This window comes from Naumovozyma dairenensis, chromosome 5 (assembly GCF_000227115.2).
Source record: "Naumovozyma dairenensis CBS 421 chromosome 5, complete genome".
Classification (NCBI taxonomy): Eukaryota; Fungi; Ascomycota; class Saccharomycetes; order Saccharomycetales; family Saccharomycetaceae; genus Naumovozyma; species Naumovozyma dairenensis.
In genome coordinates this window covers 1,159,491-1,174,143 of record NC_016483.1, presented here as the reverse complement: position 1 = coordinate 1,174,143, position 14,653 = coordinate 1,159,491, and the positions used below count along the sequence as shown (strand labels likewise).

Genomic DNA, 14,653 nt, shown 5'->3' with positions numbered 1-14,653 from the left:
TCTAAGCTACACCCATGCTTGTAGATCTGAGCATGTGATAGCAACAGCTGAATAATAATTGCACCAAATTATAATTTCTTTAGGTATTTATCTTTTTACTTTCTACATTTATTATATAAAATAAGTAACCTATATGTTATATCGAAAAGCGTTCATTGATAACCCTGAACTATCAGTAAGAGGTAAAGTACAACTAAAAGATTATTCAATCTTAACGTACTGTTCAAATAAAAGATCAAACATGTGTACAAGTAGGCTCAGTGCTTCATAACAACTGCAGTAGAGTAGTTAGGTTTATTGCATGAAGTGTTTTGTAAAGAAATAAGTAGTAAATATATTGTAGTTTTCCGTCACCTTTTAGCTGCCAAAAATATAATTCAGCTGTTCCCTAAATGACAGGAGCTAGCAATTTGCAAAACAAAACTACCAACAGAATAATTTACTCCTCTACAAAGCATATAAAGCACTGCTCCAATTGATATCCAATACAATAGGTTACCCTTCTGGTACAGCTTCAGTAAATTAAAATGTCTTTTCATTTTTATTCGATCGTGCATAAAATGATTTTCATATACTTTTTATAGCTGGTCAGAAGACTCCTGCTGAACTAACGGTAACCTTTATGGAAAAAAAGAATATAGTAAAGCTAGATAGAATATCCTGTTGCTAAATAATTGTGCATCCAACCATGTAAGAATAGATTACGTAGGTCCCTACACTAATTCTGTCGTGAAAGTACCGGTTGGTATTAGGCCTTATTCTAGGGCGTGTTGTTTTCTAGTATAATTTTCAACCCTAACTTTCTTTTCTCCTCATATAGGGTTACCTTCCTAATCCGGTAAATAATTCTCGAATCAAGAATTCGAACAAAAAAAAATATCATGTTGATTTTGTGAAGAAAAAAGATCAGACTATGAATAGAAACATCGAAGTATCAGAGACTTGTTTTTGATGCAGTACTTGACACAATTAAGCCCATAATTGCCATCCAATAAGGATTCTTCAAGTCAACTATTTACAATCGCTGTTCTCAAGAGAAATTGGTAGTCTAAACCAGATTTTCATTCTTTGCTTTATCATTCTTTTACAAAAACAAATCTAATCAGTGAAGAGTAAAAATATTTACTAGAGTAAAGGAGGTCCCCCACAACTACATTCGCTTATTATCTTTAACTCAACATTCAAAAGAGAAATTGAATATTAAATCAAAGATCTGCAAACATTGCGTCCTACATAAGTTCAATAAGTTTGTTCGAAAAGAATAATCATAATCACAAATCTAACCTATAACGATGAGTAGAGTCTCGGTAGCAGTTGGCTGTGCTGTTGGTATACCTATTGCTGTGGGTGTCTTTATAGCTTCTTTTTTTTGGTGGAGATTGCAAAGGAGATTTAGGAAAGAGGAGGAAATGGATCAAGAATTAGAAAGAGCTGTGTATGATGAAACCGGATTTATCAGCTTCGACAATTTGGCATCTTTACAACAAAATGATCCAAAGAGTAATACAAACACAGTAACAAATGATATCTCAACGGATCAAAATGAAGGTAGTGATAACTCCGATACAGCCCAACCAAGAAATACTAGGAAATCGAAATATTTTGTTCCAGCATATCGTAGAAAAATAAACTCAATGTCAATACCAAACCCATCCGTTGCAGCCCAACAACATACATCAACGTCACCTCACAATACCAATAAATTTACCAGTATACAAGATAGTTCTACGGCTTCTTTCGACTCTTCGTTTCCAACTAATCAAAGAAAAATTAGTGTTTATGATCAAATGATACCAATAATGTCCGGTATTAACGACTCAAAGGGGAAATTAAATTCTGGTACAACAATGGGAACAGGTTCCACAATTATTGCTCCAGATGATAGTCACAGTTTCCAATTTCATGAATCGACAAGTAGTGATGACTTTATTAGAAACTTGCATAATCAAGATTTCGGTTCATATTATCCTAAAAGAGCTTCAACCTCGAATATAAGTAAGTTGAATGGATTAAACTCACCAATAGTACATAATTTGAATCAATCAAATAATTCATTTCATACAAGAGATAATTCTTCATTGACTACTACACAAAGTAAATCAAATTTAAATTTGACGCTACCTGAAAAGCCAATAGAAAATGTATTTGATACTCCAAAGAGTCAGAGGCAGCGTGAAGAGCGTCAAATCAATCAACATATAGATATCGATGACTCAGTAACATCGTCATTAAGGAAAGATGACAATAGTAGTAGTGGTAATAACAATTATTCATTAAAAAATAATTACGATTTTGCCAACGATAATAATGTAATTGAAGAAGAAGATCAGTATGAAAATGAATTTACTAATTATGCAGAGAATAAAAGAGCTTTCATTGATAGTTTAAAACCCAAATAACAAAATTAAATAGAAAATGAAAAAAATGAAAAAAAAATAGTAACTGCAATTCACTAAATAATACCCATTAAAAACATGAAATGAAAATGAAACATTCTGTTATGTAATATATTCCGACTGTATAAATATTTTATCTTTTGTAGGTTATATTTGTATTGTCACAATCAAACCAAGCTGCCATAGCTCCCTTCAAAACATTTATTGTCTAAGCAAGGAGTTGCAAATCAGATGAATTTAAATTTTCCTATAAACCTTTTCTAGTTAGATATAACACTACATTGCTCCGAAAGATATGACCAATACCTAACATTAGATATTGATCTATACATTATAGATTCAAAAATTGAATATGTAAGAGGGCCTTTTGGAATTTCTCATATAAAAATATTACATGAGATAGCTTGTGTCTGTCTACTGTCTCGTTATTACGTACTTAACTACCTACTTCTAGTAAACATATGAAGTGAAGTAACCATTCTCGAATATCTCACAAATATGCTCTGCTTAGGTATCAATCAACAGTTTTTATCAGTTAAGAAATCTAAGAATATCATATAGTTAGGTGCTTCGAAAATTGCGTTAATAAATTTGTTGAAACATTGCTATCATTATGTCCATCTTCCTCATATGTAACTTGTGCTTTATCACTATCATTGTTTATGTTGTTATTATTAGTGTCACCATTGTCATCCATTATTACCACTATTGCTATCATTTGATGTTGGGACATTGGCCAATGAACGTAAACTCTCCCAAAAATCGACACCATCTTCTTCTAAAAATTCTGAGGAAGTAGCATTAGTTTTCCGTTGGGTTGTTGAATTCTCAGAGGGCTCAAGATTTATCGAAGCACTATTTGAGTACTTAGGCAGAGTTGCATCACTCATATGTTCCGAATTTTTTTTCAATTTTTTATTAGTGTTGGTAGTGGGATAACTTAAATGAATACCTGTCGACGTAGAATTATTGGTAGAGACAGATGAAGGAGTATTACTTGAACTATTGTTAAAGCTTGTGCTTTTCTTTCTTTTCCTTTTCTTTCTTTTTTCATTTGTTTGTGAATTATGAGCGGAATTATTACTACTAGGGCTCGGATTTAATAATTTATTTAAATCAGCAGTTCTTGTGACATTATCAGATGAACTTAATTGGGGTTTTAAAGTAGGTGGTAAGTAATTGAAATGTGATATTCTATTTGGTCCAACATCAGGTACACTTCCAGGTGTACTAAATGAATCAGTTGAACCAGGTGTAGCATTGCTAGTAACAGATGATTGTTTATCTGATTTTTCAATGGCTTCATCTAAGATATTGCTTTCATTTGTTGATGAGAAATGCACTTGAGTGGTTGAAATTATTGTAGAATCCTGCTGTTGTGCAAGGTGTTGTACTGGATTAACATGATCATTAGTAACATTATTAGAATTTGAATCTGTATTAAAGTTGGATTGTGATAAGTCTGGGAACTGTTGAAAAGATGGAGGTGAAAATAAATTTGCCTTATGATCGAATCCAAAGGGTGAAAAGGTAGGAGATTTGGATAAAAATGCATTTTCTGTATTATTATTGTTTTGAAGAGTGGTAGTTGTATCATTATTCTCATGATAATGGGGATTGGCAGAAGTATGTTTAGTTCCAAACAAATCGAATAAATGAGAGTTCAAAGTATTATTATCATTATTATTATTATTGTTGTTATTGTTAGTCGTACTGTTCTGATTCTCCCATAGTTGTAGATTTGGAACTGACGAAGTTGTATTAGATTTCAAAGTATGAATATTATTTTGATTATTGATTACAGGTTGTGAACCATAATGGTTGTGAATATGTTGATGAATGGAAATCTTTAAAGAATATTTTTTAGCTTGTTCGATAAGTTCTTTTACTAACTCTGGTGTATCTATGGACCCATTAGAAATTGACAAACCTCGACCGTCTTTTAAAGTGAATTTCCATTGCATTTCTGTATTTATATTAGATTTTATAGAGGGAGAGGATGGGTTTGTTTTATAATGGTTCGATGGTATAGTTTGTATGCTTCCGTTGGTCTTGAATGCAGCATTATCATTGACGTTGTTGTTATTAGTATTGATATTTTGTGAATGTTCTGCTGAATTTGCCAACGAATTTATTATATTATGGTTACTATTATTGTTAGTATAGGATGTTTGGTGACTTATTAAATCAGTCCTACTATTACTATTATGAGGTTGATTTATTTGATTCAAATTTGTATTTGATAATGGGGAAGTCAGTTCTGTTAATGGATGTAAATGTCTAATATCAAATAAAGTAGACGGCGTTCCTTCTCGATTGGAATTTATTCTTTCTGCTGTATCAGGATCGGATTGATTTTTGTCATTTGTCTTAAGTGGTAGGATTGAATGTACTTGTTCCATAGTAGTAGCCATTGATTTTTCATTTATTTTAGTTATTGGTCGATCGGCATTCTGCAAATTATCTTGTCTATTTCTCTCCTCTTTATTTGAATCATTTCCCTTTGAGTCATTTGAAATTCCATCTAAGTTTAAACTTTTATTTTCTTTAACAGCTTGAGTAATTTCATTTGAAGCTTGATTTCTAATGACTAATGTTATAATTTTTCTCCATCTATTTCTACAAGTTAAACTAGGTCTAAATTCCATTTCTGATGAAATTTTCCTCCATTTGGTACCATATTTTTTTACTTTACTAATTAATGATAAATCTTCCTCATTTGTCCAATCTCTTAATCTACCTTCACTACTTGGTCCCAATACTTCAATATAACGTTTTGCACATTGATCTTCAGTTCTACCTGGTATTTCCATTGATACACTAAGCCAATGAGATCCGTGTTTTGAATAAGCTTTGATTAATAGTTCATCTTCCTCAGGTGTCCATTTACCCTTTTTCAAATTTGGATCTAATGAACCAGACCATCTTTTCCTTAAATCTTTTGCTGTTCGTTTGTTCGTAACTTTTTTATTGTGATTATCATTTGTTGTTGCATTAAATTCAGTAGCTAATAAATCCCATGGTATTTCTTTCGTAATAGACATTGATTGCTGGATAGTTTTGATGTCATCAATACCATTATTATAGTTCATATTAATTAAAGTATCATTGATTAATTTTTTCAATTTTTTATCATCATCTTTTGACCATGAATTTCTACCTGATTTCCTATGAATCTGGTAACCTAGTGATTTTGTTACATCAAGTAGATCAAATGCAGTGTTTTTTTTCTCTTTTTTCTTTTCTATTCTCGTTGTACTTTTTTGGTGTTTCTCATCTTGGTGTGTTATATCATTGCGAATTGTATCTGAGGGTATGGTTGTAACATTTTTTTCAGTGAATGTCGAACTGCTTGTCATTTTCTAGACAGAAAAGATCAAAAGAAAAAAATATTAGGGTATTCTTTTCTGGGTTTAGTATATAAAACCTTCAGTATGTGCACTCAGTAATTAGTTCTTGTAGTTAAGAGATAGAGCTCGAAACGCTATTTATTTTATATTGGAAGGAAGATCTGTTTTTTTTTTTGCCTAGAATTTTTCAAAATGACTTTACAGAATAAGCAATATAGTCATTCCTAATTTTAATCTTTTAATTTTTGAAGGGTTCTTTCTGTTTAGGTTTTTTTAAAATACATAAGTGAAAACCTCGACTTCTCATTGAAGCTTCTTGTAGTCATCGATTTTTTTACATTCTTACAAAACCAAAAAATTTCAAATTCGAAAAAAAAAAAATTTAAAAATTGGTATTTTTTCAGTCTGCGTGAGTTTCGAATGGAAGCCATGTTTTCTTTCTTTAGAGGAAAATGACACATAAACAATTACAATTACAGAGATGAAAAATCAACAATCATGAACGGTTGATATTGATGTGTGTTTGTCTTGTCATAAGTTTTAAATTTGTTTATTCAGAAATATATATGTTTATATATGACTATATACAAAGATATGTATATTAATATGTATATGCGTATATGATAATGGTCCAATTATCAATACTATTTGTTTGTTCGTTTGTTCTGCTTTGCCTCAATTTGCTTTACATTGGACAGGAATATTATTCTTATTATGTGTTAATATATTATATTCAAGGATAATAAAAAAGAAAAGAAAAAGAATCGCATAACTTAGATTCTTGGAGCAGCTGCTAAAACCTCAGGAGTTGCTTTATCTTGATAAATCTTGAAATTTTCTACAAATAAGGAAGCTAAATTAGAAACTGCAGCATTATATTTAGCCTCACCTTGTGCCCAATTCTTTGCTGGATTCAATAATTCCTTTGGAACGTTATTTACGTTAGTTGGAACTTGTAAATTGAAAACTGGTAAAGTTTCAAATTCTTGTTTGGCTAATGATCCATCATGAATGGAATCCAAGATAGCTCTTGTATATTTCAATGGGCAACGTTTACCACCAGAGACATAAGAAGAACCAGTCCAACCTGTATTAATTAACCAAGCGTTAGCACTATGTTTAGAAATCTTTTTAGCTAACATTGTGGCGTATCTAATTGGATGTAAAGCTAAGAAAGGTTGACCAAAACATGAGGAGAAAGTTGGTTCAGGTTCAGTGACACCTTGTTCAGTACCTGCCATTTTGGAAGTGTACCCAGAAATGAAATGATACATGACTTGTTCTGGAGTTAATTTAGAAACTGGAGGTAAAACACCAGATGCATCACAAGTTAATAAGATAATATTACTTGGATGAGTATCAGCTAAACATGGGATTTTGGCACTTGGAATAAATTCAATTGGGTATGCACATCTTGTATTTTCCGTTAATGTAGAATCATCGTAATGGACCACACGAGTCTTTGGATCATAAATGACATTTTCTAAGATAGAACCATATTTAATAGCTTCAAAAATTTCAGGTTCCTTTTCATGAGACAAATTAATACATTTAGCGTAACAACCACCTTCAATGTTAAAAACACCCTTATCGGACCAACAATGTTCATCATCACCAATTAATAATCTATGTGGGTCAGCGGATAAAGTAGTCTTCCCTGTACCACTCAAACCAAAGAATAAAGTGACGTCACCATTTCGAATACCTTGATTAGCTGAAGAATGTAAAGTTAAGATATTATGATGAACGGGCATTAAATAAAACATAACAGTAAAAATCCCCTTTTTCATTTCACCAGCATATTCTGTACCCAATATGACCATTTCCATAGCTTTGAAATTAATTTCAATTGTTGTCTTTGAGGACATATCTTGAGTATGGAAATTAGCAGGGAATTGACCAGCATTCCATACAGTGAAATCAGGTTCACCGAATTCAGCCAATTCTTCTTGAGTTGGTCTAATTAACATATTAGTCATGAATAATGCATGGTAAGCTCTTGCACAAACGACACGAACTTTAATTCTATATTCTGGATCCCAACCTGCAAAGGCATCTACAATGTATAAATGATCTCTTGTTCTTAAATAATCAGCGGCTCTTTCACGATTAATGGACCAAGTTCTTTCAGAACATGGTTTATTGACGGGCCCCCACCAAATATCATCTTTGGAAGTTTCTTCTTCGACGATACGTTTATCACGTGGAGATCTACCAGTTTTTTCACCAGAATAAGCAACCAATGCACCAGTGGAAGAAATGATTGTATTCCTTTCGTGTAAGGCATCTTCGTAAAGAATTGCTGCAGGAGCATTACGTCTGATAGTAGTGACATCTTTACTCAAATCTAATTCTTGTCTAATTTTTTGTTCAACTTGATTACTATCCGTTGGATCGATGGGAGTATTAGAGGCTTTGATTGGAGACATATTTGTGTTGTTGTATTTTGTTTTTGTTTTATTGCAGTTATAGTTATTTTGTGTGTACTGTATTGTGTACTGTATTGTGTACTGTATTGTGTACCGTATTGTGTACCGTTAAAAGGAAGAAGATGAATGAGAAAAGTAGAAAGAAAGAGAGATACAAATTGAAGAAAACGAGATATATTGCAAATATTGAAACTTTATATACCCTAAGATTCTTTTTTGTCAGTCGTTCGCCCTTAAAATCTTCAAAGAGCCCTCGTTATTACTCTTACACTATTACTATTGCTGTTGAGCAGAGACTCCGGAGTAAACTTGTTTTTGAACCAATTACTTCAGTGATAATAATAATAATAATACCATCAGTACTACTATAACAGTTGCCACGTTACTCAACTAAGTTATGCATGTATATTATGAATATGCTTCCAGTAGAGAGATTCCCTCTCTCCATTCTTCCTTTTACTTATTACTTGGCTTTATCTTTGCCTTTGCCCCAGTTGTTAATGTGTATATTATTTTTGTGTCATATTTTTTCGTGTTATTTTACTTACTAGGTGAACCGGAGTTGGTATGGGTGTTTGTCTCCTGCAGTTCACCACAGCCGGGCCGGCCGGCGAGTGGGCACGGGAGAAGTCGGGAAATGGGTTTTCCCGGATTGACGGAGGACCATTTCTACTACAACTCGGCAAATAACTCCATCAATCCGGGATTTGGAATGAGAAATCTGAATGGGTTGAAGCCTCCCTATTATTGTTGTGAATCCTATTTCATTGATGGTATTTCTGTTAATTGGTTGTGATCTCTCTCTTTCTCTCTCTATAGAATTCAACTAAACGTTTTGCTTAGATAGTATAGATTCATGAATGTATAATGGAAACCGACTGTGGAAAAGAAGATGATATCAGGCATATTTTTAGGGGCCGGACTTATACCGGCGTCAGTAAATAAAAATCATTGTTTATGAAAAACAGATGTCAATGCTTTACTTATTGTAGGAACATAAGCAAATTTTGGCCCAGTAAGCTCCTATAGTATAATTCATGTTTGTTTGCATTAAGTAACATTGCCTAGATATTCCAGATAAGTTTAGTCTACATGCATCGGAAGCTTTCATATGTAATATGTAACTCCGTATGTACTAAAAATCAATTTATTTTCAATGTAATTTAAAATAATGGATACAGTTCGATATATATATATATATATATATATATCCTGTATATGTGTATGTGTATGTGTATCAATTTATTCGTATATATGCAACATAGATCTCATGGTATGGTATGGTATGGTATGGTATAGGGTCTCTTTAAGATATATATTCTTCATTTCCGGCATTGTAAAAACCTCTGCTTTCAATAATCTAATTTGTACAGAGGTTTTCATCGTTACCCATAACAGTACATGCAGAAAAGATAACTTGAGTACCAAAAGTTTTAATTCCTTGTCCTTGTGCTTTACGTCTCATATTATCATCATCTGTAATTAAAACAACATATTGGAAATTTTCTTCATCAATAAAAATAATTCACCTTCATCATCATTTGCATCAATATCGATATCAATATCACTCGTGGCATTGGCATTTGCAATATCATTGATTTGATTCTTATTCATTTTGTCATCGGCAGTAACATCAATAGGTAAAGGTGTTGGAGATGAAAATCCTGTAACTAATTCATTCTCAACATTCGTATTTCTACTATTATTTACATTATTATCAACACCAACACTTGTATTGGATAAAGTAGTAGTGCCCGTTTTTGTATCATCATCATCATCATCATCGTCATTATAAAGATTATAATTTTGAATTGATTTTGTTTTAAACCTTTCTTGAGATCTAATAATGGCTTCAATGACAAATTCATCAACATGAGATCTCCAAGTAATTTGTTCTTCAAATTCTAAATGTTCTTCAATATCAGTGGCTACATTACCTGTAAATCTTAATGGTAATAATTTACCCTCTTTATATAATTGTCTCATTGTAATGATAGCTCTTGTTGATGCTTCGACTACATTACCATCTTTAGATTTTCTTAAGAATCTCAATTCTTGGAATGTGGTTAAACAGACAGCAAATTTTAAAAACCCATTTTTGGATAATTTATAAATATGAGCAAAATGTCTTAACCACGATGTTGCATCAAAGACGAAAAATGTTCTGTGTTTATTAATACTAACCCCCATCTTATGAGTATTTTGTGTTTGAGAATTGTTTGATCTTGTGGATAATTTTAAATGAAATGATAATTTCATAAACTCTTTAAATGATGCATCCTCGGGGGTAATATCGCCCACGGTGACATTTTCGTTTTTCATTGTTGAATCGTTGACAAGATGCTCTTGTTGTTGTTGTTGTTGTTGCTGTTCTTTGAATTTATTATAATCTATTGGCCATGATGAATAAATGGACCCACTAATGATTTCACCATTTTCATGGAATGATTGAATATTAAAATTTAATCTTTTATAACCAAGATAATTGAAAATATTTTCATTACCTCCTAATATACTTAAAGGTGGTTGTAGTTGTAAATTTAAATTAATTTCTTCAATTGGTTCATGAATTTGGAAAAATTCCATAATATTTGATAAGATTGATTTATTGAATTCTAGATCATCATTTTCATTTTCATTTTCATTTTCAATGTTCTGTTCTGTTTGTGGAATGATGATGAGTGATGGATCATACAGATTTGTTAATTTAAATGCAAAATTATTTAGAATGAAATTTTGAGGAATTTTTGTATTACGACAATAATTTGAAGTTTCATGACTTATCTTGAGACCTAAATTGGGGAAAGTTTCAATCATTGATTTACATAAAAAGATCAATCTAATTGATCTTTTATAAAAGTTGATACCATCTTCATCATTGGCTACAAATCCAATACCATCTAATGGACAATCCAAAATTGTATGATCTTCAATACCCATTGCTCTTAAAGTTTTATCAGTATCATAATTATCATTAAGAATATCTTCACCATTATTTTTAGTAGTAGTAGTAGTATTATTATTATTTTGATTCAAAAAAGTTGTATCTGAATTAATATTTTTATTACAAATGACATCAAACCATAGGGTTCCCCAACATTTCCAAATTTCAGGTAAATTTTCATTTTGGTTAAAAAACTTCAACATTTCATTCAATGATGATGATGACATTGAGTTATATTTATTTGATAATGAAATGATTAATTTGAAATTTTCATCATTAATATTATCTAATAAATAAACCATTAAAACGTTTAAAAAATTCACGATTGAATTCCATGGTATTATACATTTTAAAAATGAATACCAAAAAATTTTACTTTGATTATCAGTTATTGAATTTTCAATTTTTAAAAGGATTGAAATTATGAAATGAATCCAAGTTAATAAATGTGGTAATGCAATTAATATTGGACCATTTAAGAATTTTTTCAAAACAATGATACTACATTTTAATGAAATTAAATTAATATTTTTCAATGATTCTAACCAAATTTCAATAGTTTGTGGGATCTTATATGGGAATTGTAATAAATCAATATTTTCGAAAAATTCTTCACATAAAATATTTGAATAATTATTATCAAATAATTGATTAATATTAGATGAATTTGAATTCAAATTAATATTATTTATGTAATCAATTGACATCATGGACCCGTCTTTACTTGGACAATTACCATTGTCATTGTCATTATTTGTATTAATGTTGTTGTCTGTCATATTTACAATATTATTATTTGTGGTGGTTGTTGTTGTTTGAGAAGTATTTGCAGTTATTGTTGTTGTTGTTGCAGTTTGTGAATTTTTACGTTTTGATTTTTTATCCTTACGATCTTTTAAAAATTTTGGTAATTCGAATAATAAAGCAAATGGATTTTTTGGATCACCGAAACCAACTAATTGTAAGATATGAGATTGAGCAAAAGTTCCTGAATGTCTAAAGAAATATTTTAAATGATCAGGATTTTGAATAAACATATCTTGATTTCTAAAGATATCTATGGTAGTGAATGATCTTGTAGTGTTATCGGAAGAAGAAGAAGAAGAAGTAGTAGTAGAAGAAGAAGAGTATGGTATATTTACGTTTGCTCCGTTTGTATTATTATTGTTGTCTGACGTTTGTGGTTGTGGAGTTGAGTCTAGTATGCCGAATTTAGTCTGGAAATAAACTAACACAACATTTTGTAAATCTAAACTTTCCAAAAAAGTTGGTAATAACATTACTTCGGTATGTTTTAAATATTCAATTAATTGTAAATTTCTATGATTGCCATTATTTCTTTCCACGAAAGCTCTTTGATAAATGTTATCAATGACTAATTGCATATATTGTTGTGATGGAGTAAAAGTTTCTTGACAAAATACACTTTTCCCCAAATTAACAAATGCTTCCAATGTATTTTGTTGAACTGTAGACATATGATAATATAATTTCCCATGAGAATAAGTGAATTTCATTGCCTCATTATACCAATGTTCAGCACTTAATTTCCAATCAATGAACCCTGAAGGGTATAATGCAATGGCCATTCTTGATAAATCACCAAGACGTTGTAACCATTGGATTGAATATTTCATGGGGATATCATTTAATATTAATGAAATGGCGATGAAAACATGACTAATAAATTGACAACAAACTTCAGGGTCCATAAAATTGGAAAAACTTTTAAGTACATCTAAGAATGTGATTGTACCATAAACCCATAATCTTCTTTCAATTCTATAAATTTCAATAATTTCTTCACCAATATGTAAATCATTTTTAGATTGCGTTGGTAAAAGGGCATTTGTTATGAAATTAATATAATTGTTAATTAAATCCAAATTAATTTTATAAATGGTCCATAAATTTTTCAAGTCAGTTGTTTGTGATGTGGTTAATTGTGAACAACGATCTTGTAATTGAATTTCTTGTTTAACAATCAATTTATAAATATCTTGTAATTTTTGTATCAAAGCTTGACTTGAAGTTTTCGTGGTTATAGAAGAGCCAGGAGGAGGTGGTGGAGGAGGTTGTTGGTTATTGTTATTATTATTATTATTATTGTTATCGTCATGCGGGTTATTAGTTGTCTTATTGTTATTTGAATTATTATTATTTGAATTGTTGTTGTCAGTGTTAGTATTATTATTGTTGTTGTTGTTGTTGTTATTTAATGCAGATGAATTTATATTTGGGTTTGAAGTTGAAGTTGAATTAGACAAAGAGATTGGATTAAGATGAGATGTTTGTTGTTGTTGATGATGATTTTGTTGCAAGGGAGGAGGCAATGGAGACGGAGAGAAATATCTTGATTGAGGATTGTTATTATTTGATCTTGTTATATTATTATTATTATTATTATTACTATTATTTGTCGGTATATCCATTGGTAATGGTAATGGTAATGGAGATGGTTGTATGGTATTGTTTGTATTAGTAGTATTAGCGTTATTATTATTTTTCATATTTGAATATGAATTTGTTGTTAAATAATAAGGAGAATTTGGAGGTTCCGAAGCAGGATCATAATTTGAAGCTTGAGGAGTTATATTGACAGAAGTATGATTTGATGGAGATTTTATTGTTGTAGCAGTTGTAAAATGCGATTGTTGTTGTTGTTGTTGTTGTTTTCTTATTATTATGCTTGGTCTTCTTGATATGGTAGTTCCTTTAGAGGGAGTATATTGAGCCATTGTACTCATGTTAGTATTGTTGTTTGTATTGGATAAATAATCCAAATTATCTATAAAGGAGTTGTTGATGTTATTATTATTGTTATTATTATTCATTAAGATCATGTTTTCATTATTATTATAGTTGTCGTTATTATTATTGATATTAATTGGAGTGCAAGCGGCTATTCGTCTTTTGGTAAAGGGTATAGTTTTATAATTATTATAAGAATTGGAGCTATGTCTCTTTGGACGTGCTATATTACCGATGCTATTTGTAATGTTATTATTGATAGAGTCTATAGTATTATTGGTATTATTGATAATTCCATCATTGATGCTGTTATCATCAAAATTATTATTGTTATTATTCTCGTTGTTATATGCAGGATCAACTGTAGTTGTATTTGTAGCTGTAGCTGTAGCTGTAGCAGTATTTGTTGGAGGCAGTCTTACTAAATTTCGTAGGGTTGAAGAAGAAGCCTGAGGCATATTAGTCTATCAGGTATTAATTAAAAATTGTGTATTATTATGATTATTATTAATGCTATTGACGGTTTGTACCGGGGAGTTAATCAACCTAACTGGGGAAGAAACGAACTACAATAAAACAAACCGATGAAGAAAGTGAAAGTGAAAGTTGTTATGGTTTTATTCTTGATCTCCCGTATATATTTGTTTTATTTTGTTTATTACAGGAGTTCGCTACGTTTTAATTTTCCATATATTAAACGCATACACATACAATAAAATGATACAGTAGTACAATACATAGATTTCATAGAACACCGGGTAACACAACCGTTGTCATTTCAAA

The 14,653-nt window shown here is 30.8% G+C and overlaps 4 protein-coding genes across 4 annotated transcripts; 1 reads left to right on the top strand and 3 right to left on the bottom strand.

Moving 5' to 3' along the window:
• Nucleotides 1-1,292: 1,292 nt before the first annotated feature.
• On the top strand, nt 1,293-2,399 carry SKG1 (Skg1p; the record flags this gene model as incomplete). Its single annotated transcript, XM_003670522.1, has 1 exon — nt 1,293-2,399. The coding sequence occupies one exon, from the start codon at nt 1,293-1,295 to the stop codon at nt 2,397-2,399; it is 1,107 nt and encodes a 368-aa protein (XP_003670570.1).
• Nucleotides 2,400-3,085: 686 nt separating this feature from the next.
• On the bottom strand, nt 3,086-5,755 carry BAS1 (Bas1p; the record flags this gene model as incomplete). The annotated part of the gene is made up of 1 exon (XM_003670521.1): nt 3,086-5,755. The coding sequence occupies one exon, from the start codon at nt 5,753-5,755 to the stop codon at nt 3,086-3,088; it is 2,670 nt and encodes an 889-aa protein (XP_003670569.1).
• Nucleotides 5,756-6,519: 764 nt separating this feature from the next.
• PCK1 (phosphoenolpyruvate carboxykinase PCK1) lies at nt 6,520-8,175 on the bottom strand (the record flags this gene model as incomplete). Its single annotated transcript, XM_003670520.1, has 1 exon — nt 6,520-8,175. The coding sequence occupies one exon, from the start codon at nt 8,173-8,175 to the stop codon at nt 6,520-6,522; it is 1,656 nt and encodes a 551-aa protein (XP_003670568.1).
• A 1,482-nt stretch (nt 8,176-9,657) lies between these two features.
• On the bottom strand, nt 9,658-14,328 carry ESL2 (Esl2p; the record flags this gene model as incomplete). The annotated part of the gene is made up of 1 exon (XM_003670519.1): nt 9,658-14,328. One exon carries the CDS (start codon nt 14,326-14,328, stop codon nt 9,658-9,660), a length of 4,671 nt encoding a protein of 1,556 aa, XP_003670567.1.
• Nucleotides 14,329-14,653: the final 325 nt, after the last annotated feature.